At 44.4% G+C, this 25,852-nt stretch overlaps 1 protein-coding gene across 1 annotated transcript in view; it reads right to left on the bottom strand.

Moving 5' to 3' along the window:
* The window catches only part of UBQLN1 (ubiquilin 1), a 336,216-nt gene that overhangs the window by 68,407 nt on the left and 241,957 nt on the right, over window positions 1-25,852 (bottom strand). The window contains exons 7-8 of the mRNA XM_069229922.1: window positions 11,257-11,399; window positions 4,390-4,473 (exon numbers count right to left, since the gene is read on the bottom strand). Of these exons, the coding sequence (XP_069086023.1) occupies window positions 4,390-4,473; window positions 11,257-11,399 (227 nt within the window). The remainder of the gene's footprint in view (window positions 1-4,389; window positions 4,474-11,256; window positions 11,400-25,852) is intronic.

Raw genomic sequence — 25,852 nt, 5'->3', positions numbered from 1 at the left:
CTGTGTGAACAAGGGGGAAGTTTGTCAGAATAGTAATGAGTTCCAGACAATAACCATGTTCCATAATTGAGAGAATCCATTGGTCTGTAGTGATGTCTTGCCATTGTGGGTAAAAACTTACCAGTCTTCTTCCCACAGGAGATGTGTGGGAAGTGGGTTTGGTGAGTGTGTCACTGTTTAGTTGCAGTAGAGGAACCTCTTGAAGAGGATGGTTTGCCTCTTCTTCTATTATTGGATGCTCTGTAGGAATCTCAAAATAAACCTCTTGTGTAAAACTGCGAGGTGTGTTTTTGCTATGAAGTAGATGTTGTTTTCTGTGGCTACTGGCTTGAAGTCACCTCTAAATTGTGGCCTACGAAAGCCCCCTCTAGCAGGTGTAGTGAATAATGCACCATTTGCTTTAGCCTTTTCAGAATCTTTCTTCAGCTTTTTTATGGTTGTGTCCACAACTCAGCTGAACAAATGTTCCTTGCCAAAGGGCATGTTTAAGCCAGCTTGTTGTATCTCAGGTTTAAATCCTGAACATTTTAAACATGCATGTCTTCTGATGACTACGCAGGTGTTTATACATCCGGCTGCGGTGTCTGTCACATCTGTAGTGCATCTAACTGTGCTTTTGGAAATTGCCTGTCCTTCTGTAACTATTTGCTGTCCCCGCTTTTGATGCTCTGGTGGAAGGTACTGTAGCAATTCGCCCATTTGGTCCCAGTGAGCTCTGCTGTATCTAACTAAAAGAGCTCGGGTGTTAGCTATTCTCCAATGGTTTACCACTTGTGAGGCTACCCTTTTTCCTGCAGCATCTAGCTTCTTGCTCTCTTACCTGGAGGAGGAGCATCCCCAGTTCACTGGCTGTTAGCCCTTTTCCTTGCTGCACTAGCCCCAATTGAATCCGGTGGTAACTGAGTTCTTATGAAAACTGGTTGTGAAGGAGCTGGTTTATACTTTTTTTTTTTTTTTTTTTTTTTACCACTAGTGGCGGTCTGGAGTGGTCCTCTTGGTCCTCTCTGTCAGCTATGCACTTTGGGAGAAGGTAAGCCCTTGTCGTTCCTTGCAGGACAGTAAGCCTGTGCACTGCAACTCTTGCAGCTACCACAGCTTGTTTGCTCGTGCTCAAAGGGATCTTCAGGCTCCGTGCAGCCCCGACCCCAGCACTTCATCCTGCCAAGCACAGTCTCCTCTCTACAGCTCCAGCAACGTGGGACTCTTCTTCAGGTGTGCTGACTGGGCCTTACTGCAACTTACCGTGTCTGCTGCCAGTGGGATGTCTGTGGGGACTGTGACTGCTTCTGTTGGCTTTCCTGACTGCTGAGGATCACTTCGGACTCCCCTCCCTGGGTGGAGTCCCCTGGACCTTGCTGGCCCTCTTCCATCTTTAAACTCTTCTCTTGCATTTGCCAAGGCTTGTTGGTGGTTCCCCAACACCACTGACCACCTGCAACCCGATAACCGATGTGGGACACCGCTCCAAGGACTTTCCTGGGCACCACAGCTTGTCTTCACCCTCGTCGACCTGGTTTTTCATCCACAGAAGGGTGGTTAGTAGCTCCTGCCCCCACTGGACACTCCACCATGGACTGTCCCTTTCTTTTGCAGGTCCTCTTCTTCCAGAATCCATTGCTGTTTTTTTCTAGACTGGTCCTGTTCTTGCATAATCCTTTTTCTAAGTCCACCTATTATTCCTTGGGATAACCAGGCACTTACCTCTGCTCTCCTGGTCGCTGTGGTCACTCTGGTACTCACCTCTTGGGATTCCTAGTTCGTCCAGCTCCCCTATAACAACTCCACATCTGGGGGTGGGGTGGGGGGGGACTGTATCTTGCATTCCACTTTCTTAGTATATGGTTTGGCCCTTCCCTAGGGCCCTCACTATTTTCACTAAGTATTGCCAATGCTTGTTTCTATGCTAATTTCTGATTGCTATTGTGTATATAATTAGTGTGCACTTACCTTCAGTCAGGTGGAACTGCCTATAAGTATTTGAGTGTTGTGTTACTATAATAAAGTACCCTTATTTTTCTAACACTGTGGGGTTCTTTCATGTGTAATAAGTTACTGTGTGAGTATGGTGGTATTGGATAAGCTTTGCATGTCTCCTAGATTAGTCTTGGCTGCTCATCCACAGTACCTCTAGAGAGCCCTGGCTTTCTAGACACTGCCTACACTTCACTAGTAGGTGATGCCTGACCAGGTATAATGTGACAGCACCATAGGTGTCCACCACACACCAGGCCTGCTTCCTACAATTGTTGACCAGTAAAATGTTCTGTTGGCCCAGCCACCGCCCAAGACTTCGGGCCTCCAGGCACAGGAGGCAGAGAAGGTAGAATTTGCCTTGCTGCAGCAACAGAAGATACATTTGAGGGGTGCTACTCCAGCTGGTCTGAACAGTGTTCATCCATGGCTAGACCCTGAATGCTTTTGGTCAGTTGTTGCAAAACAGGTTGGGAGGGTAATTCGGAGGTGGCCCTATCTGTGAGCCAGCCCCCTGGAATAGCCCCTAATTTTCTGCTTTGGAGAAACTGTTTAGTAGTTGTCAGTAAAATGTGCAGAGGCACAACTGAGCTTGAACTGGTCCAGCAACAAATCAGCTCTTTCTCCGAAGACCCTCGAGCCATCAAAGTGCATGTCTATTAGGGACACGTAAATTTCCAAAAACCTTTGGTCTCATCCAGCCCTACTTTCAGAACACTGGTTCCAAATCCTCTGCAGTTTGTAGTGTGCAGGCATCTCCAAAACACACATGTTGCTGCATCCTGACAATCCTGTATTGTTTGGGGAAATAAGACCCTGAAAATCTTTGGGACAGTCCGCATGTCGTCTCTGGCCAAATCACACAACTCATGGGAGTATCCACCAACAGACATACTGGGTTAATCGAACTAAGGGCTACACTAGCCAAGGAAAACATTCTCTTTCCAAAAACATTAAGTCTCTCCAATTTCACATCCAGAGGCTTGATCAATAAAGAATGTTTGAACCATCAGGGTTCTGTGGTGTAGGATGCTTTGTCAGGAAGTCAGGGTTACTAGGAGCCAGGCTATGTCGCCTAAACAAAGGTCACCTGACTGGCAGAAATGAGCACAGCTTTGACCATGTAGCCAGAAAAGTGTCAGCAAGGGTTTCATTAAAGAGCAAAAATGACTCAGATGAAGTGGGTCCCGGTTGAAGAATCTCCCCATTTGTTTTTGTTTCCATAGGGGGGAACTACAAATCTAATGTTTCAACTGCCCTATGGACATTCTTAGCGAACAATACACTTGCTCAATTACTGGTGCAAGTGGAGAGTCAAGTTCTGTATCAGGAGATGGGTCTAGCCATCTGGCATTTTGTAGGACAAATTGCAATGCATCATCAGTATAACAAGGAGGCAGCAATCTGTGCTCTTCCTCACCATCCATCATCAATGTTTTGAAGTGTTCTGAGGCACAGCCTCTGCTGACACTAATGTGGAGGCAGATGATTGATACTGGAATCCAGTTGTATAACCACTGATTGTGCTTCTGTGATTTCATAGCATTGGCTGGAGTGGGTAGAAGTTGGTTAGGGGTTGGATCATGAACTGGCATTAGAGGAGGGGAAAAGGAAGGAACAGGATAGGGGTGGAGCCTTATTTGGCTTTCTTACACTTAAGCATAAAATTGGACTTCGATGTGTCAGAAAACTTAAAAAGGGAAGTTGACCCTTCACAGGAGCAGCCTTATGATCAGGCCCGCAATTAGGCCCAGGACCTGGATAGAGGCCGATGTTTTGCCACAACCTCTTATGTTCCTTGACAGAGTTTAGCTTCCTGGTCCCTAACAGCCAACACAGAGTCGTGTCTGAGCTAGAGCACGGTAGACATATCTTGTGAAGGCCCGTACTGACATCTGCTTCCTGTAGTCTCAGCAAGCTTGAATCCTGTAGTAGGAACACAGATCCCTAGCACACTGTGAAAATGTTTAGGAAGACCGCCAAAGTTGGTACTGAGCTAAGGATCTGCACTGAAGCGTGCAGAATGAAAGGAACTGAAGTCAAAGTACACAAAGTTGGCACTTATATGTGGCTATGCTGTGTCATTTCTGGGGTGGTATGAAGTCATCCCTGAGCCATACAGTGACACCAAAAGGTGTGCAAGAGCACTGCAGGAAAAATATCCTGATCTAGTCTGGTCCCTGGGGATATTCTAATGGTGAGGGAATCTGTGATTAGAAGTGTTCATCAGAAACCAACGCTTTTAGGATAATGTTTTGCTTTATCTTCTAAATATCAGCAACTATTAAGAGTTAAAAAAAAATTATTACTAAATATAATATGTTCTGTTTGATTAGGCTTCATAAGATTTGCATGCCTGAATAAATAGTTTCTATAATACAGTTTTTGTATAAATGCAGTGAATCAGTGTCTGCTTACCTGTTGAAGGAAAACAGGGAGTTGTTGCCTCATTTGATCCTGAAGTTGTGGATTTCCAGCAAACAGAGGGTTATTCAGCATCATCTCGAATATAACAAACAATATTTTAATAGGCATTTTTCTAAACATTAGTTGTCAAAATAATTCTAACATGATGAAATATAACAATTTCTGCAAAAAGGTGAATATTCATTGTAAAGGCCATATTGACCAGTGCGGTTTCCCAGCAGATGGCAATAGAAGGTCCTCAAACAATCTTCAAGTACAGATAAGAACAGTTCAAAGTAATATCAACCTATCACAGATTTACATGCTTGAATCATTCCCTGACATTAGTATGGGAATTTGTTGTAGTTGATGTACACATATACTTGAGTAACACTAAAATAGCTATCAACTACCTACAGTCAAGCCCGATACGAACTTTGGCCAATGAGGCGGAGGGATAAATAGCTCCAAGTCACCAAAGCCTCAAGTGTTCACAAACTCTCAAGAGAAAAGATTTGTAATAAGGAAAAGGGGGGAGATGGGGGGAATAGCGTAACACCGAACCTCAAACTATGGAAGATACCAGTACAGCAGAACAAGTTACTTACTTTTGGTAAAGATTTTTTCTGGTGGCTACTCTACTTAACCACAGATTCCTCACATTGTGAACATCCCCCAGATGTCAGACTGGATACGGAAAATGTAAAGCAGTACTCCTACATGCCAAAAGTGGCAGTGTATAGATCTGCGCCAACCTTGATCTGCTCTGGAAGTGACTAGCGGACCCCATATAAACACCACCCATGCGCGTTGATGTCGTCTGCTTCCTAGGCTGTCCACATCCTCTGGTGCAGACTCCATTGGCAGATCAATATGACCGGTGTGTAGATTTAAAAAGTGGGACCTTTTTTTATAGGAAAAAATAGCCCAGTTTACAAAAAGGGGAGGTGGGAGAAGAATAGACAGAATATACCAGAAAGATCGTTACGGAGTTTAAGTAGCCACATATTCTCACTTTGTAAATAGCTACCACAGCAGTACCTCCCCTAGGGTGGTGGTTATGTGAACTGGCTCAGATCAAAATTACCTGCATGACAGAGTGGGCAAAGTGCTTCTCTTGATGGACTAACAGTTGAGGCAGTAGAGCTGGTCTTTCACCTGATGTTCTTTACTAGATCAATATAAACGCTTAGTGCCCTTGTATGGTTCAAGACATGGAGACCCTCTTTCTCCTTAGAAGGATGAGGTGGAACATTGTGTGCCGAAACAGTGATGGCCTGCTTTAGCAGAAACAGTATGACCACTTTCGGTAGAAAAGAAGCTCTGGTCCTCAATAACAAATTATCCGGAAAGAACACTGTACAATGTGGAATGACGGAAAAAGACTGCACCTCGTTCACACGCCTAGCCAATGTTATGGTGATCAGAAAGACTGTCTTCAAAGTCAGAAGTTTCAATGGACAATTATGGATCAGCTCACAAGGGGTGCACATCAAAAGGAGAGGACTAAGATCACGTTCCTCAGTGGCATCACAAATTGATGGAAACTGTTCAAAAAAATCATCACAACAGGGGATATAAATGAAGTGGGCTGATTTGGGAACTGTTAAAAAAAAAAAAAAAAAAACAGGCCAAAAGAGCTTAGTGATGATATCCCTTAACAGTGCCTATAGCAGGTATGTGCTGGAGCAGAAACAGAAAAAACAAAACTTCAGGCAACTTTTCCTGAACGGGTCTAATTGTCGGGTGGTGCACGAAATCCACATGATTTGTCCCATAGTACAGTTATTTTGTAGGAGCCTCGGCTGCCAAGATGACATCAGCAACCTCCAGGGAAAGGTCAAAGGAGGTCAACTGCTGCCACTCAATCTCCAAGCATGGGAGCTGTTCTCGCTTTAGAAATATTATTTCATTCATGGAGTTGCAAATTGTGCAGGCCCAGGTGCAGTAACCTTCTCTGCTGCAACAAAAGATCCTACTGAAGTGGCAGCTTGATTAGAGGACAGTTGTTCAATCCCATGTCTTCTGGTGTCACTTGGATGACTTGGGCCCGGTTGTTCCTGATTTTCTTCAGAGCACTTGGCATGGCAGTGGAGGGAAGGCATACAGGAATCCCAACCACCACTTCAGATGAAAGGTGTCTCAGAGAGAGATCCGCTTTGGAAACTCCAACGTGCTAAAGTGCGGACACTGCTCGTTTTTAGCCATGGCAAAAAGATCAACACAGGGCTCTCCCCGTTGTTGTAAGACCCCCCCTGTGCCATGTCTGGGTGCAATGGCAATTTGTGGTCTGCTATGCATCAATAGCAGAGTCCATCCATTTTGGGTTGTAGCGATCCCAGCATGTGATTTGTCAAATGCCAATTTCCTTGTCATTCCAGTCACTTCCTGAGGTGCAGAGCTTCCTGTCACAGGGCACAAGACCCCACCCTGCCCTGCATGTTGCAATATCACATGACGGTGATGTTGTTCGTGAGCACCTGCACCAGTTCTTTGATATGGGCAGGAAAGCTTTCAACACTAAGGAAATCACCATCAACTTCAACAAACTGATGTAGAGTTCAGTTTTTGCAAAGACCTGAAAGAGGCAGGTGTTTTCTTCAGTACACTGATAGTGAACACCAACAAAGTTAGGAGGTTTGTTATTATCTTGTCAAAGCCACTGGCATCGTACAACACTGAGGGCAGACCAGTGGAAGTCTGACTGGAACTCTCATAGATGCTGGCGGGGGGGGGGGGGCATGCGAGAGAGAACTTTTAAAGTGCACACAATCCATATCATGGACTCACAAAAGAAAAACACTTCTGAACCCCCATAGGACCTTTAGGTTTCGTTTGTCAAGTCTTCTGCTCAACCCCAGCTAGGTGTGGCTCTGGACAAGGTTTATACAAAGGAAAAAATTGTAAACCATTTACCTAGCACCAAAACAATTGGAGAATAAATCGACAAGACACCAAATAAATCTGACACCAATTTATAAAAATAGACAATTTAAGGTGTTTTCAGGAACCACAACGAAAAGGTTTCAAGGGGGTTCCAGAGATATAGAATTTACAAGATATGGTAAATTAAAGTATTTCAGTTAAGTGAGTTGCAATGCAGGTGGTTAGAGTTACTTGGGGTGAGCAATTCTGGTGCCATGTCAGTGAGACAGCCAAGTCCCTCAGAAACAGTTACCTCCTCCCCAGTAATAATCTTTTAGCCGTCCCAGTCATTTAATCCTCGTTCAATAGATTTGTATGGAAGTGGTCCTGATGCAAGGGATGATGGATGCTGAAGATGCTCAAGGATGCTGTTGATGCAATGTAGTCGTTGGGGGTCTTCCAGCAAGGACTCCTCAGTCCACAAACGTGATGAGGGGGGTCTTAGACACAGGGTTTGATGTACTCTGAGGTCCTCTCCGATCTGGCCAAAGTTCAGTTGCCTCTGGGCTACCAGTCGTCTGAAGTCATGGTCAGGGCCAAGTCCTTCTCTGGGCTTGGCCCTGCCTTCTGGGTGACCAGGCAGCAAACCCACAACTCTTCTGGGTCCAGCAGACTCAAATGCAACTCCTGAGTGTCTGCTCCTGGCCTCCAGTGCTGCATGGCAGCAACTTGAAGATTCTGGGTTACCAACTTGCTCTAAGCAGGCTTCTCTGCTCATATATCCCTGTGCGGTGACCAGGAGGTCAACCAACTGACCCTTGAAGTCTCTCAGCTTTGGCAGGGCTCTGGAGACCACTTCTCCTTCAGCACGATAAAACAGGCACAGTCCCCCTCTTTAACTAATCACCAGGTGCAGCATGTGCTGTCCACAATGGTGCAGTCTCTTTGCCGGTTCCACAGTTCAGCATATCAGTACTTCCTTGGTCTTTCTTCCAGTTCAGCGAGATCTGAATTCTGTGTGCCAGAGATGCTTTTTTTATGTACAGAAAATGCCCAAATGCCCTCAGGGTAGGATGTGGTTGGGGACCACTGGGCTACCAGGTTCCCTCCTGATGACCACTTTCTGGAAGTGTGGCATCTGGCTATCCCAGGATGCACTATTCTGCCCACTTCCAAGATGGCAGAATCCATCTCTTGGCATCATAAGCTCCCTAGCCCAACCTAGAGGTGTGGCTACCAAGGGGGCTACACACCTCTGAAACACTGATTTGACAACTGCTTTCCCCTTCACTTCCCAGGTGTCAGCTAGTCTGCCTAAACAATTGGGCTGCCCATCTTGAAAGTGCTTCAGATTTGCTCTTCAAAAGTGTCTTCTGCTTTGAAGCTCTCCTTTTGGGCCAGCAAGCACGTCTTCCAGGAGGGCAGATAACCGTCTGCAGGACAGACACTGACTACAACAGTAAATGGGCACTGGAAACCTTGGGGGACTAAAGTACTGTATAAGCAGATCACTGCGGAACCTTGTATTGCTGCCAAAGGTACTTTTGCCAATATGCCTATTAAAGATGGGGACATGGTAGCTAAGTGAATTGTTGTGCGCCTCTGGCACCTCGAAAGGGCTAGTGCAGTGCCTCTGCATAAGAATACAGACAAACCTTGCAGTGTCAGTCTTGATCGACTGGAGGGCATTATCTGCATGCTTACTGAAACGGTTTGCCATTATAAGGTGTCGTCAAAATTTTACCTTGGACTGAAAAGATGCTGATTTTAACTAGCCTTGCCTTTAGGAAACAGTCATTTTCATTGCTTCAGCTGTATCATGATCTGTCAGACGGTCAATATAAGCACTGAGCTTCAACCACATCTGCCTATTATAGTGACAAGGATCTCCAAAGAGTTGGCCACTCTCACTGTGCTTAATGCAATAGCAGGGAATCTCTTTGCTATGTTCCGTTAAATGTCTTCCTTCTCGGTCTGGAAGTATGAAACATGATGTGAATGCATTCTGCGATCTACACTGAGCAGCTTGCATCTCTTCGAAGTCAGCTCTTGGATGACCAAACCTTAAAGAGAGGGGCCCCCTCTGCACCACAGGGGCTGCTGAGGCTTGAGTTACAACTCGCTGTAACCAAAACCCTGGGAACTTGCATCAGTCCCTAGTGATACTGTACTTCAGGCTGAAAAGCTGATTTTCTTCGAGGTATTGAAAAGGTCTAAGCTATTAAAATCGAGGCATGTTCTGGCATCAATGGTATCGGAATTCCTTTTTCTGATATCAACGTCATTTTTTTTCCCCTTGACAGTGCTGTCAACTATTTCATCATCATCAATGGGGCCACCATTGTTGGTAAGATGGAACTGACTGTCGACGAGGTGGTTTTTGGACGGTGAAATGTCACTGCAGAATTGTCATCGAGGTTGTTGCTACTACCATTACTAATCTAAATAACAATGACTTCGGCAACGATTTCCCGGACGTCGATGGTTCCAAAGACATTTTGTTTTTTTAATTTAAGAGATACCTAGTCAGATCATGCTGAAGGCTCTGATCTTGGCCTGTGCTGGGAATGGACAGCTTTTCTGCACTGATGGTCAGATAATGGGCTTTGCTCCCTAGAAGGCATCTGTTGTGATTTTTTAAAACCTTTTTGCAGAGTGCTTATTCCGTTCGATGTTTAGACTGGTCTTCTGATCGGTCTCTTTTGTGAGCCTTTTTGGTAGACTCTGGGACACGTTCACTGTCATCCCAAAAGCTGGGGGTCCAAGGGCTTTTAGGTTTTGAAGCCACATTAATAGTCTATCCTGTCTTTTAAGGATAGTAAGTAAATGTACAACAGATTTAGCTGTCTCACCTTATCAGAGGGGTGTAGGCAACAGATGCAATCCTTGACTGGATGTAGCCTCATCGTCCCACTAGTACCACAAGGCCTTAAAAGACTTTTCTGATGATATGTTCCGTCAGACTGTAGTTAACCGAAGTTAGAAATTCTCTTCCAACAGATTAATTCTTGTGACAATTGAAATAAAAGAAGATTCAAAGATTTTCTAAAGTAAACTGAGCAGGACTCAGGCGGGTTCTCACCCGATGTGCTTTAGAAAATCTGAGGTATGGTAGCCTCTGAGTGAAGTGGTTATCAGGGTCCTGCAGTCTGAATGGTTTAAGTTTGTCTTTTTAAAACATGTGAATAGGAATTTTAAAGTTTATATTCTCTAGCCCTTTCAGGCTGTTTCAATAGCGTACTGTTTTCTACTTATACTGTGGAACTGCCTTTATGACTGGGAATGATTCAAACATGTGAATCCACGAAAGACCAAATATTGGAGAACTGAGGTAGTGATATGTCTATCAGTTTGACAGTGAAAGGCTGACTAGGACATTCCAAATGGTCTCTCACTCAAACCCCCTAACTGAGAGAAGATGGTGCAGTGAGGAAGTGTGTACACCAGCCATAGTCACCACTCGGTGCACCTGAACTTACAGCAGAAGAATAACTCTTGGGCAACCCTCACTCTGGCTAGGGCATAGGCTTGGGCGCCGCTCTGCTTTCACCCACAGTCCAAAATACACCACCACTCTAAGGGCCTTCCGGACACCATCATCCTCTAAAAGAAACAAGTGAGTAATGGCCCAACAACTCTTAGTCTGGCAATTAAGCGAAGTAACTTCACCAAGGATCCTGACAAACGCATACAAAAATCAAAGCAAAGGAACATTCCACTGCCATATGAAGGAAATGCACAACAACCTAAAGAACTTAAGCTTGGTAAAATGCATTTACAGTCAGCATGAATGGGCTGCCTGTTAATGGGCAAGGCAGGCTACTTGGTAAGCTTTCCTTTACAACTGATATTAGAATTTGGTATTTCTTCTCGACTATCTCTCTGAATTTAACATTTTTCGAAAACATACTTGTTAGATGGCATGTATATGTAGCATGCTGTTAAGCGCACATTAATAAATGTGCTCAATAGTTTGTTAAGGCAGTATTTAATTTATGCATGTTTGTTATTTACCTGGGCTGCTAAATCAGGGTTCTGACTTAATGATTGCATCATACTCCTCATGTAAGGCGCAGATAACATGTTCTGCATTAGCTGAGGGTTTTCAGTGATTTGCTGCATCAAGCTCTGCATACCTGGCGTGTTGAACATTCCAGCTGTAAATAAACCAGATGTTACATTTGTATCATTAAAACAAAGGAATTTAAACAAATATAAAACTAACAGTTTATAATTAATGTTTTTATTTAACTCTGGATCGTATTTTTAGATATAAAGAGCAAGAACAAGTGTGTAAAATATTGTACAAGGGATGGACACGTAAATTTGAAAGGATTTTCAGCTGAATTTGTTGGAATAGCGATAACACGCATTGACTACTGAGACATTCAAATACTCAGTGTGCCAGTACCAGAGCCCCAGGTTACTTATCACTATTACATAACTAACCTTAAAGGCTTAGATGTGGGTACTGAGACTAGGCCAACGAATGTAGAGCCTCGTATCTACAATGGCAATAATATTTAAAGCAGTCACTGACAAATCAGTATAATCGTGTGTGAAGGACAACACCTCTTCCCATTTTTCTCCTCATCTGACATTTTACACAACCAATCAAGCCCCTTCATATTCTACTCTGGCCCTCATACACATCCCATACAACACTTAAACACTATATAACTATTATTCTTCCACATCATTTCCTTCTCTCTACCCTTACGAGTGCCAAAAGTATCCATCATCTTTAAGGGCCACCACACCTCTACTACTTACACCAACAAACAAACCGTCAAAAGTTCAATTCACGTGCCATCCCTCAATTAGGTAGGTCTAGGTAGAAGACACCACATTATTCCACAGAAGATACATTCCACTTACTTTGTCATAAAAGTTCACAGCACCTCACATCCATCCAATTGGCCAAATAATAAAACACTATTAGCGTACTGTAAATAACTCACTTTCTATAAAACACAACAGTTTAGCCAACTATCACCTACCACTTACACACAAGCAGCCCCAATATGCCGCATGAAAATATAATTTCAACAAACTTTTGTCACCACGGACGTTCACACCAAATAATGCTTCATAAGTCTATTTAATCAATACACAATACGACATCACTGCCTATATTGTAAGTGAAACAGAAAACCCTTCCTGGTAACAATCCAATCGGCACTAAATGTGTGAATCAACCATACTACAGTCCACCTCATCACTATTTACATTTGTATCAATTCAATCCCAAGTCCAAAAAGCCTATCAACATTTCTGTGCGAGAAAATAGAAAACAAAAATAACAGACACCAGTATGCGTGAATGTGCTGCCACAGAATGTCAAAGCATATGAGTGCAGCTCAAATATTATGGGTACTAACAATTATATTTCAGGTACTTCTAAAACATTCTAGGATGATCTTATTCAATTAAGTCCAATGTGTCTGCCTACTTTGATGGTGTTAAAATGTACAAGAACTGGGCTGAATGTGTCATCCTTTATGGTGTAATTACCCATGCTCAAAAACAGTGTTTTCACTATCCCAACAGTCTACTAACTGTGCAGGAGAGTGGACAGAGGAGGTCAATGCACAATAATGCCATGGCTGTTTGGCTTCGGGCGCTAGAACAGCAGGAGAGCAATTTCATCTTTTCCATTTTCAATCTAGTGCCATGGTGCTAGACGGATATCCGAGAGGCAAGGAATCTGCTAGCAGGCAAGAGATTCCACCATATACATGGTTACCTAATATGAATAGGAACTTGCTACTAACCAAGCAGTTGTCTCTCGCTCAAAGATGCAAAGACAATAAACCAGCCAAGCCTCACACCAACCAAATAGTTGAATTACTTGTGGTAACAATCTTTCTGGTGGATACTATTGCCTACCTGCAGATTCCCCCAAATCTAACCCAAGCTCTAGATAGGAAAAGCAGAAACAGCTTTCCTTTTCCAGCTGTCGTCGCCACTTCAACTTAATTCTGGTGCCTCCCCAGATGCGATGTCACAGAGCAGTTAAACGGCGCCTACACAGGGCTCGAACTTAAGTAATTAAGACAGTAGAAAATTAGATCAGAAAACTATCTTGAGATCACATTAAACATGAAGACAACTCATCAGGATGTGGAGGTGGGCTGATCAGCAAAGAAATCAGACATCTTATAGTGTCACTTGTTTCTGACACATGGTCACAGTCTTCTGATGGATACTTCTAACTTCACATTTTTCACCTCATGAATAAATACAAAAGCTGGACTCCCAAGTATGTAGGTGATTAAAGATTCAGTCTCTGTAGCCCAAGGCTAGAGCAGTAATGTCAGGCAAGGGTAAGAACCGAATCCCGCACTACAGACGAACCCATGTCTCATTCAGGAACATTTCTGGACAGCACCAACAAAATGGTCTTTGCCCGGGCAAACCTGGCCAAACATCTCCAAGAATACACTTTTTATTAAACAATGCAGCAGGACGAGTCAGTTTCCTGCTGCCTTGCCTACTGTGCGACCAATATATACAAAAAAGTGCAGCCAGTTGTGAATGCAAATAACATTGTAAAATTTACAAATCCCATTGAGAACCCAGAATTTCTAAGAAGAGAGAAGAAGTCTACTTTAAGTGCATGAACATGTCAGACATAATGAAAGAAAAAAAGAGTGCATGCACCTACTAAACAAATAGTAGTCTAGGTAGAACAGTCAAAGACAACCGTGTGCCTGCTCTAATATAGCCTTAGAACCCGCCGTAGCGGGCTGTACCGGCTATTAAAGGCGCGCTCCCGCGTTAAATGCCCGAGCCGAAGGCGAGGGCATTTAACAAGGGAAAGGGCCTTTAATAGCCGGTACAGCCCGCTACGGCGGGTTCTAAGGCTATTAGAACATTCTGCCACTCAGGGCAGAATGTTCTATTAAATAAAACAAATTGCTCACGGAGCCCGAGGGGATTCAAATCCCCTCGGGCTCCGTGAGGCTTTGTACACAGCTGTTGCTGTGAACAAAGCGAACATTGGAATGTTGGCGCTGCGGGCTTTTACCGGCCAGTAAAAGCCCGCAGCACTCCATTGTTTTCAATGGAGCTGCCAACGTTCCAATGTTCTAATCATAAATCAAACAAAAAACAATTAGCAAACAAAGTCCAATGAGGCTTGATAAATGGCAAAGAATAACATAAAAACATGAGGCATGCAACAATAGACTCATCATAAATGGAAGTGTGGTGTGTAAACTGAAGATGGAAATATGCAGGTGAAGAAAAAGATCCCTTGATGAAAAGAAACAATCATACCATGGGAAGAATTGATCTTGGAGCAAGTCTGCTGCCAGTGCCTAGTGTCCATGTTAGAGGAACACCCTTATCCCTGACCTATAAAAATACTCCATAATCTGTTTCAGTTATCTGTGTGAAGACAGGGATCTACCAGCTAAAAAACAAAAAAAACACTACAACAGAACAAACAATTTGGCCATAAATCTGATGGACCAAAGAATGAAACACACAATTCTGCAAGGCAAATAAGACAAAAACCTGTGTCAGGAGAGCTGGGTGAGTCTTCCTATGAGAAAATTCTCAAACTCTTTAACCCAGTTTATTACATCTTAATCAGAACGTAGGCTCCCTGTTGGAGAGAAAATTATGGCCAGTGGATGAACACAATAAATGGAGTTGAGCGTATACACATCTAAGAAACAGAGGACAAATCCTCATGTACAATCCAAAGGCCACAGCAGCTGGCATGGATGAAATGCCAACATATGAGGAGGAAGGGAACCTCCTTACCACAAGAATGCTTTAAAAGGGCATAACCAGAGAAAAGCATAAATAGCGGTCAGCGAGGTTGAGAAGGCTGGTATTGCTTAAAATACTGTATTCTCATAGAACTAATGAAATTTCTTGTGTCGCTAACAGACACTCACATAAAAACCCAATTGTAGAACAGGCAATAGTGTATCATTCTTTAGTGCTGTTCAAGGCAAAGGAACGTGTTTCTCTAATGAGGTGGGAACTTTCAAAGGGCGCATTATGTTTTCTTGGACTGGTTCCAGGAGACCTGTGAAACACATTCAAATGTATCTACAAATGGTGTAGAGGACACATAGACCCAGCTACCAAACACCAGTTTCAGGCCCAGGTCTAAAAATCTGCTGGCGGCCTCAAGCACATCACCAACCATTACACAAATAACTGGAAGCACTCAGAGCACCAAATTATTAATTTGCAAATTAAACTTCAAATAGACAGTATTGGTTTAACAACAATATGCCATCAAATAAGAAACTTAAATATATCAACTGAGGGGGTCTATCAGTAGTCCATTATAGGTTCATCATTCTGCCTGACTCTCTAGTCCAAGTTAAGAGATGCCAGTCCAACAGATCAGTTTTGTTCCTCACAATGGCAGTAGATGGAGGATGGAGCAGTGGATGGAGTTGGGTACCTTTGATGATCTTTCTCCTTCAACATGGCACCTGTTTCTGGCATATGTTTAAGGTGTAAATTTGAAAAAAATGTTTATGGGTTTATATTTTTATGGATTATTAGCAATGAGCAGAATGCATTTTCATTGATGCTATCTGTATACATTTACCAGAACCCCATTCAGAGGGTTATGGGGCAAACAGGAGCTACTGTGCCCAACTGGTAGGGTTCAGGCCTTTTACTCCGGATGTCCTTGGGCCCGACATACTATGGTTCCTGAGCAACTGGGCCAAGTACAAAGCACACATTCAGCACTTGACTCTCAGTTTGACTGCATGGGTCAAGCAGTCCAAGGCTTCTTGGGGAGGGTGGCGGGGTATACACAGATATGCAACAATTAATGAATGTCCAGCCAAATACTTAATTTTATGTAAGGAGTATTTATATACAAACACACAGTAAAATACAACATTCACAAACAATACACAGTTCCCTGAGATCAGGGCTCTAGTGTTTTATATGCAGCTCTCCGAGTCTCACTCTCCTCTCTCTAAAGGTAGTGGTTATTACACATTCACGAGAGGTGACATTCAGGTTAAGCCCCACTAGTAGTCTGAGGAAACTGTATTAAAGTCAAAAGTGTTCCAGCACCAAAGCCGTACCTGGCAGTCAAGCTGCCCTAGTGCTGTACAGCCTGAACATCAGTCTTATCTGCACCGGCAGGATCCGAGGGACCGGAGTTTCTAAAAGCGTCCCTCCACGGACACTGAAGCTCCAGTAAGTCTTTCACATGCTGCCAAAGACGGCTGCAGTCATGTGTCCTCCAGTGCCTCACACGTGATCCTGTCACATTCAGGTGTAGCCATCACGCTGGCCCCAACCTAGCATGTGGGGCTGCCAACTTGGGATGGCACACTGTCTATGGACTGATTAGCACAGCAGCAATCTTCACAACAGTCCCAGCCGGCATACAGGGTCACTGATTTGGTAACCTGCACACAGGCAATGACCCATTCACTGCAGTAACAATCATGGGAGCCCTTCTCTAGCATACAGGGTTCACCGACTTTTCCCTGCACACAGGCAACAGCCCAATCAGTGCAGCAGCCGTCTCCTCACACCTCTCTTTGGGGATCCAGTTACCAGGATCCCCCACTAGATACTGTTTACTCCAGCGCTCTCCTCTCTCTCACAGGGCACACTGGTCTTGACTAACAGGCAGGCACTGGTGCTTCAGGCTCCAAGGGCAGGTGGGCTTGATTCCCAGGCAGATGTCCATTTCCAAACACCAAATGTGATTTAAAGTCTGAGGCACTGAAGTCTATGATAGTGGGCTTCTTCCTTTTGAAGTGCTCCTCTGTTCTCCCTTCATCCAGTAAGCAGTCTGTCACAGCAAAAGCAACTGCAATCTAATAACTCCACAACACAGGCCATGGAGTGACCAAGTTTACACCTGGATGTTAGCCACCGTGATGTGTTAATCAAAAGGTTACCACAGAGCGTCAGCCCTACTGTTTATGATTCTTATCAGACCAATTTCCTTCCCCAGATGTGCCCAGGTCCCTTAGAAGTGACCGCTCTCAAAATCAAAGAGGACCCTTTGAAGTGTAGGAAGGGCCTGGCTGTCTCGTACTCCAGTGTGTCCAACCTAGCTTACAGGAATACCAATACACAAATCTGTCTGGGGGAATTTATCAACCTCCTCTCCTCATGTTTCTCTAGTCAGGCTTGGGTCTCCTAAAAATGGAACAGCAAGCCTTCCATGTATTGTACCATTCACAGGCACATATAGATCAGGCATATAGCATAATTACTTTGCACAGCATTACATCCTTTATGTACTGTATCATTTACAGGCACACATGTACACATAATATGCATAACACACATGCACTGTATAGTACTAAACCATCCCTATACTGTACCATTCACAGGCACACACGAGCTGCGTAGCTCTCTACACCAAACCGATATAGGCCAAGGGTGAATGAAGTACAAAGCAGCTGAACTTTAAATACGTGAGTCTGTAGGCCTCACTCTAATGACACAAGTACAAAGGACCTGGTTCACTTCTACTGATCACTACATGGTATGCTGCCACCATCGTGCTCCTTAACTCCTGGAAAAGGCAGTAGCCTTTCATCACTAGGAACGTAGCACTTTGGCCGACCCTCCTGGTCCAAAAAAACTGCAATCCATGAGGCAGGCCTATGTCATGGCACACACACATGGTCTGTGTTCGCACTAACAACAAAATCAGCATTAGGGATCCAGACATCATTGCAGTTGGGGCACTGAGAGCAGAGGTGTACGCCCATCATCGTGCATGGGACTCCTGAAACAAGTTTTCCATGATGTATAGAATTATGTTTTTATGCCTAAATAGGCATAATTTTTAGTATAAACGCCATCTTGTTCAAAATGGAAGTCATCCGTCACTCATTCTGCTTCCGCATGGCCACCTTCTCTCCTCACAAACTCTGCAGCACACAGACAAGCTAAGTGTAATGATTTCCAATGTTATTGTTTTTCTGCACCTTCTGAACTTTTCCCTGTTTTGCTAAGATTTGAACCATTCACAAGGCTTTTCAGTTGATTCACTGTGCTCTATTAATTCACGTAATGCGTTTTTGTTAATGGAGCTAGTTATGTTCTAGCATCTTTGGGCGATATTAGCATATAAGGCGATGAATAATTACTTACGTATTTAGTGCTTGCGTGTTAAGGCAATGTATCTTATTTTTCATGAGCTCTAATTTGCTGACCAAATGATGCATTTACTCACACCGCAGTAAGACACCTGTTTCCGTAATTTCATATGCAAATATAATGTATAAAACCCCTCAGGTGTGGGGTCAGCCAGAATCTTCCTGAATGCTACTAGGCTGTCAGTTTTTCTCCTGATTTTCCTGCCCACTTGAGACTTACAAACCTTTCTGATTATTGCACACTCGGTAGAACTCTACTGACTTTGTGGCTCTGACTCTGTACCATTTTTTTTTTTTTAATTCTGTAGTAAACCCCCTTAAGCGTTTAATTGATCTAGAATTCAGTGATTGAGTGGGTCCATTTAATCCATCTCACTTATTGTATTTCAGATATTATGAGGGGAGCATAACATTGAGATGCATTGCCTCATGGAAAATTAGGGTTAATACTGTCTCCGATCCACTGAAATGTGGGAAATTTGATCAAGGTAAATGTTGAGGTGTCTCAATTGTGGTGTATCATTAGGCTCTCACAGGTGCACTGCTCATGTAGTCTTTTCACACGGGACTGTTCTGAACATTTCATGTGTAATCACTACTGTATCTAGGATTGCAGTACATATACAATTGGAAGTGACTGAGCTTGCCGTATATTCCCTCTATTTTTATAATTGTGGTACTCTGGGAGTAAGGTACATTGCAAGGAAACATTGACATGCTGATGTAGAATGAATTGGTTCATTCACAACAAAAAATATTTCTTTCATAATGAACATCATATGGGTATTAAGGAATTACCTTTGAGTTTCAAGACAATTTTATTTTAGAAACTTCTTTGTGAATTGGATTTTCACAACCATGCTTTACAATTTCACATCCATCAGTTTCAGAATCTTTTAAATCAATCCATAAGCCTGTCCCTCTCAGTTCATGATCAGAAGAGGCAAAGAGTTTATAAGACATTCTATTATTTGACTGTGCAACTCGTCCCTTATAACTGTTCGCAGCAGGAGGACTATAATGGAGCTCATAATTCATTTGTGTTACTTTACGATTTATACATTAATACAGTACTTTTTAAGCTATTTTCATGGGAGTGCAATGTTATATACAAGATATGAAAAATGATAATAGTGCAATGATTATGCAGAAATAAGAAATGGTTTCTTACCTGTAACTCCAGTTCTCTCGTAGGGGTATTTCCATGATAGTCATAAGCACTGAATAGTTCCGCGCGCCTGCGGGGACCCCGGAGCACTGTTGTGTAGTATATTCTTAAGTGCAATCATCAGCTCCTTGACAAAAAGGTCTGTGAAAAACACTTAAGAATAACAATGTGCAGCCTATGTGAACAGCTACACAGGCCAAATTGTTAGAAGAAAAAAACAGTTGTAGTGTAAATTTCACGTTTAAACCTCTATTTATTCTATAAATACATAAATAAATACATTCTCATATTTAATTTACACCTCTCATGAGAATAAAACAATGTAGGGCAGTGTAGCCCATAGGCTGCCATTATACAGAATGAAAATAGAACTGTGCCTTTAAGAAAGTAAAGTCTTCCTGTTTCCCATCATGCACAGCAAAAGGCAGTTGCCTCAGTTCTTTTTTGGAGGCTATTAACCTGACATGAAGAAAAAACAAAACATTTGTTGGAGTACCAACCTCCATAATATTCATGTTCTATGTCAACTCCACCGGGGAGGAGGGAGGGTTGCTTATGACTATCATGGAAATACCCCTACGAGAGAACTGGAGTTACAGGTAAGAAACCATTTCTTCTCTCGTAGGGGATTTCCATGTATAGTCATAAGCACTGAATAGAGTAGCAAGCCCATCCCCATAACCGCGGTGGAGTAGACATAAGAATACTGAGAAAAACATGAATCATGCAAACAAATTCTTGAGCAAAGCCTGCCCAACCTGAGCATCTGCCCTAGCGTCTGTATCAAGGCAGTAATGCTTAGTAAAGGTATGGACCGACCTCCAAGTGGCAGCCTTGCATATTTCTGCCAAAGGGACATTTCTCATCAAGGCTACAGTAGCTGCTTTCCCTCTGGTAGAGTGGGCTTTTGGCCTACCACCAAGGGATTTGTTTGCTAACTGATAACATAACATTATACATGAAACAATCCACCTGGATAAAGATTGTTTAGATGTACCCAAACCTGTTCTGATTGGGCCATAGTTAATAAAAAGCTGTTGTGATTTTCGTAAGCTTTTTGTCCTGTCCAAGTAAAATTTCAAGACTCTCTTTACATCCAGAGAATGCAGAGTTCTCTCAGCAGGAGTAGCTGGATTCTGAAAGAAAGTCGGTAATGAAATTGTTTGGTTCACATGGAAGTCGGAGACTACCTTAGGTAAAAATGTTGGATGAGTTCTCATTACCACTTTTGCAGAATGAAAAACCGTGTAGGGTTCCTGAGCGCAAAGGGCCTGGATTTCGCTGACCCTACGCGCTGAAGTGATTGCCACCAGAAAAGCAGCTTTCCATGTGAGATGTTGCAGCGATGCCTTATGTATTGGCTCGAATGGCGGCAGCATCAGACGTGATAAGACAACGTTCAGTTCCCATGGAGGAGAAGGCTTTCTAATGGGGGGAAAAACCTTCTTTAAACCTTCTAGGAAATCCTTAATAATCGGAATCCGAAAAAAGGAAGTTTGTGAAGGACTCTTTCTGTATGCTGTGACAGCCGCCAAGTGAACTTTTATTGACGACAGTTGTAAGCCCGATTTTGCCAAACTTAACAAGTATGGCAGGATAGATTGTTCTCCACAGGAAACCGGGTCAATGTTGTTGTGTAAACACCAAATGCAGAATCTCTTCCACTTGCTTGCATAGGCTGATCGTGTGGAAGGGCGCTTTGCTTCCTTCAGAATTTCCATACAATCCTGAGGTAGGTTCAAGTGTCCATATTGCACTAGCTCAGGAGCCATGCTGCCAAACTCAACGATGAGGGGTTGGGATGAGATATCTGCCCTCTGAACTTCGTGAGAAGGTCCGGACGATATGGTAGCCTGATGTGTGGTTTGAGTGACCGGTGAAGAAGGTCTGGGAACCACCACTGGCGTGGCCACTCCGGAGCAATTAGGATCATTTTGGTCTGAACATTGGACAGCTTCTGGAGGACCGCCGGAATCAGGGGAAGCGGTGGAAAGGCGTAAAGAAATGCTCCTGACCAGCTTATCCACAGGGCATTCCCTAGTGTCCCTGGATGGTAATATCTGGAGGCGAAGTTTTGGCATTTTTTGTTTTCTGGGGTTGCGAATAGGTCTGTAGAGGGGGTACCCCAGAGTGCGAAAATGGAATGAACGACGTCGTCGTGTAGTACCCATTCGTGGTTCTCGTCCATTACCCGACTGAGGGCATCCGCTTGAACATTCTGGATGCCGGGCAGGTGAGTTGCCACTAGTGACAGGTTCCTGGCTAGAAGCCAATGCCAGATTGTCTGAGCCTCTCTGGATAAAATTCTGGACCTGGTGCCTCCTTGTTTGTTCACGTAGTACATAGTGGCCACGTTGTCTGTCTGGAGAAGGAGAGTTTCCGTTCTCAGAGAGGGAAGGAAGGCTTTGAGCGCAAGGTGGACTGCGCGAAGTTCCAGCAGGTTGATGTGATAGAGACTCTCTCTCTGTGACCACTCGCCTTGGACTCGAAGATGTTCCATGTGCGCCCCCCATCCGATCAGTGACGCATCTGTTACGATGGTTTGAGATGGGGGCCGTTGTTGGAACGGAATCCCCACCAAGAGATTGCTGGGTAAACACCACCACTTGAGGGATTGTAGGGTGTGAGGAGAAAGAAGGACTTTGTTCTCCCAATCGTCCCTCAGTTGACACCACTGATCCTCCAGGTTTTCCTGTAATGGTCTCATATGGAGGCGAGCATTGGGAACCAGATGGATACAAGACGCCATCGAGCCCAGTAGAGAAGCTATTATTCTTGCAGTGGCTTGAGGTCTTTCCTGCAGTTGTTTGCACTTCTGGAGAATCGATAACCGTCGTTCCTCCGAAGGAAACACCTTTCCTAGCCTGGTATCTACAATGGCCCCTAAGTAATGCAACCTCTGAACAGGTGTTGCTGTAGATTTCAGGAGATTGACTTGAAGACCAAGTTTTTGCAGCAGTTGTAGAGTCCATTCGAAATGTTGCTGTGTCTCGAGACAACTGGAGGCCTTTATGAGCCAATCGTCTAGATAGGGGTAGACGAATATTCGCTGTTTCCTCAAATGGGCGGCTACTACCGCCATGCATTTGGAAAAAGTTATTGGCGCTGATTTTAGGCCGAAAGGTAGAACTGCAAATTGGTAATGGCGTTTTCCGACAGTGAACCTTAGGAATTTTCGATGTTTCTTGGTTACTGGGATGTGAAAGTAAGCGTCGCAAAGATCTATCGCACATAGCCAGTCGCCCTGACGTAGATGTGGATAAATTTGGTGTAAGGCTAACATCCTGAATTTTTCTTTGCGAATCCATTTGTTTGCTGTCCTCAGATCTAAGATGGGACGAAACTCTTGTTTGTCTTTTTTCGGTACAAGGAAATATCTCGAATAAATCCCCTTCCCTTGCTGGCTGATGGGAACGGGTTCTATGGCTCTTTTTTGCAATAGGATATTGACCTCTAACTGTAGAGCTTCGAGATGGCGGTTGGCTGTTTTGGGTGGAACAGATGGTGGAGGACTGGTGAATCTGAGAGCGTAACCATGTCTCACAATATTCAATACCCAGGCGTCTGTTGTGATGCGTAGCCACTCGTCCAGATGATTTGAGATACTTCCCCCTACTGGAGTGGATAACGGAGGAGGGGGAAGCAAAGATTCAGGGCTTAGACGTGGGAGCCTGTCGAGTTGCCTGAGTTTGAGGTGTTGAACGACCCCTTGTCGACCTTCGCGGAGTAGAGAAACCCCTTTGATACTGCTGTTGTTGCTGCTGCTGGGGGCGCGAAGACATCCAGTGTGGCGACTGATACCGGTGGGTGAAAAGTCGTCGTTGATATGGCCGGAAAACCTTTCTTTGTTCTTTCGGTCTTTCCATCCCTACCGCTTTCAAGGTATCTAGTTCAGCTTTCATTCTAGCCATCTCGTCATCGGCATGAGAACCGAACAAGGTGGAGCCCGAGAAAGGCAGGTTTTGTATTCTCTGCTGCGCTTCAGGTTTGAGTGATGTAAGTCTCAACCATGCATGCCTTCTGAGCGCTATCCCGTGTGCATAATTGTGTGCGGATAGCACCGAAGAGTCAGCTGCAGCACTTATAATTTGGTTAGACACCATGGCTCCCTCACCCACGACCTCCAGGAAATCTTCCCTTTTATCCTTAGGAAGATGTTCCGCAAACTGTATTAAAGAGTCCCAGAGGGCACGATCGTACCGCCCTAATAACGCAGTAGCGCTGGCTGCCTTCATCGTGACGGCTGCAGTAGAGCATACTTTTCGTCCTGCAGCATCTATCTTTCTGCTCTCTTTATCTGGAGGTGAAGAAGAAGATGGTGAGGTTGAATGCAGTTTCTTTGCCGCTACTATGACCACCGAATCAGGAACTGGGTCCGACCTCAAGAATAGAGGATCTTGTTCTGGTGGACGATATTTTTTAATAAGTCTGGAAGGAGCAGACTTTGTTGCGGCCGGTGCAAGGAAAATATCCATTGCTGGTTCAAGGAGACCTGGAACCAGTGGAAGCAAAGGTCTGGAAGATGTCCTGTGATGCAAGGTCTCGAAGATCACTGACGTCGATGGGGCAGGTACCGCCAGCGGGATGTTCAGCTTGGTTGCCCCTCGTACTAAGACCTCCTGGAACGTATTCACATCATCTATGGGGGACACTCTCGGGGACGGTGAGTCCGATAGGGTTGGAGAGTAGTCCCGTGTAGACGAAGAAGAACGCCTGTGATGTGAATGCTGAGATCTCTGTGGGTCATGACGGTGCCGAGAGGAAGAAGAGCGTCTAGAGGAATGTCCCGAACGTCTTACAGACCGCGTTGGAGTCCTCAAAACAGACTCTGCAGGCGGAGCCGGAAGAGGCGCCGTAGGTGTTACCGGCGTCTGTGGCAATGGTGATTGTCGAGGAGAGAGTTGTGGAGACGCTGGAAGGAGGATGATTGAAGCCGAGGATTCTGAGGTTGTATAAACCCTCCTAGGTCTTTTTGATTGTCTCGACGTCGACACACTCCTCGACGTCGAAGTACGGTGACGGCGAGTGTCCTTCGCCGTCGATTCTTCTCGCCGTTGAGAATCTCTCGACGACGACCCTCGACGTCGCCGTGATGACGGTGAACGTCTACGACGTCGAGCACCCCTCGACGTTGATCGATCTCGCCGTTTCGACGGCGAACCGGATTCAGATCTCCTCGACGTGGAACGTCCTCGCCGTGTCGACGGTGACCCAGATCTCGACGGCGAAAGTCCACGCCGTCTCGACGGCGAAATCGTCGTCGACGGCGAGCGATGTCTCTTTCTCGCCGGCGAACCACTCCTCGACGGCGAGCATGTTGGCGCCGTTCCTTGCCTCGACGTCGACGCCCTCGACGTCGTCGGAGACCTGTGCCGTTTTTGAGCCGGTCTGGTCGGAGTTATAGAGGAACCAGTGTGAGCCCTGGTAGAAGACTGACCTTCTCCTCGCTCTGTGGTAGAATGACCACTTTTCCTCCTGTCCTCTTTCGCCTGGAGTCGGATCTTCTCCCTGTCACGAAGGGTCCTTCTGGAGAAGGTTTTGCAGATGTCACACGACTCCGGTTTGTGGCTGGATGGAAGGCAAATTATGCAGACCCGATGTGGATCTGTTTTGGCCTTTTTTCTGCCACAAGAAGGACATTTGTCAAACAGTGAAGGCATTTCTGAAGTAGAAAAACCTCAAAATTCTGTCAGAATCTAACAGAAAAAAGCAGAAAATTATCACTCAATGTTAAAAACGTCGAGTGAAAATGAAATTCAAAAGATTTTAAATGAATTTCTGTCACAAAAGGATTTTGTGAGGTAGAGCTCAATGCTTCAGGGTCCTGTCAGAAAGGAGCCGGAAAAAAGAACTGAGGCAACTGCCTTTTGCTGTGCATGATGGGAAACAGGAAGACTTTACTTTCTTAAAGGCACAGTTCTATTTTCATTCTGTATAATGGCAGCCTATGGGCTACACTGCCCTACATTGATTTATTCTCATGAGAGGTGTAAATTAAATATGAGAATGTATTTATTTATGTATTTATAGAATAAATAGAGGTTTAAACGTGAAATTTACACTACAACTGTTTTTTTCTTCTAACAATTTGGCCTGTGTAGCTGTTCACATAGGCTGCACATTGTTATTCTTAAGTGTTTTTCACAGACCTTTTTGTCAAGGAGCTGATGATTGCACTTAAGAATATACTACACAACAGTGCTCCGGGGTCCCCGCAGGCGCGCGGAACTATTCAGTGCTTATGACTATACATGGAAATCCCCTACGAGAGAACTTTTGTTATATTTGCAGAGGTCAAGACTAGAGGGGCAATGTAATGTAC

Source organism: Pleurodeles waltl, chromosome 1_1, assembly GCF_031143425.1.
Source record: "Pleurodeles waltl isolate 20211129_DDA chromosome 1_1, aPleWal1.hap1.20221129, whole genome shotgun sequence".
Classification (NCBI taxonomy): domain Eukaryota; kingdom Metazoa; phylum Chordata; class Amphibia; order Caudata; family Salamandridae; genus Pleurodeles; species Pleurodeles waltl.
This window is presented reverse-complemented; position numbering and strand designations above follow the sequence as displayed.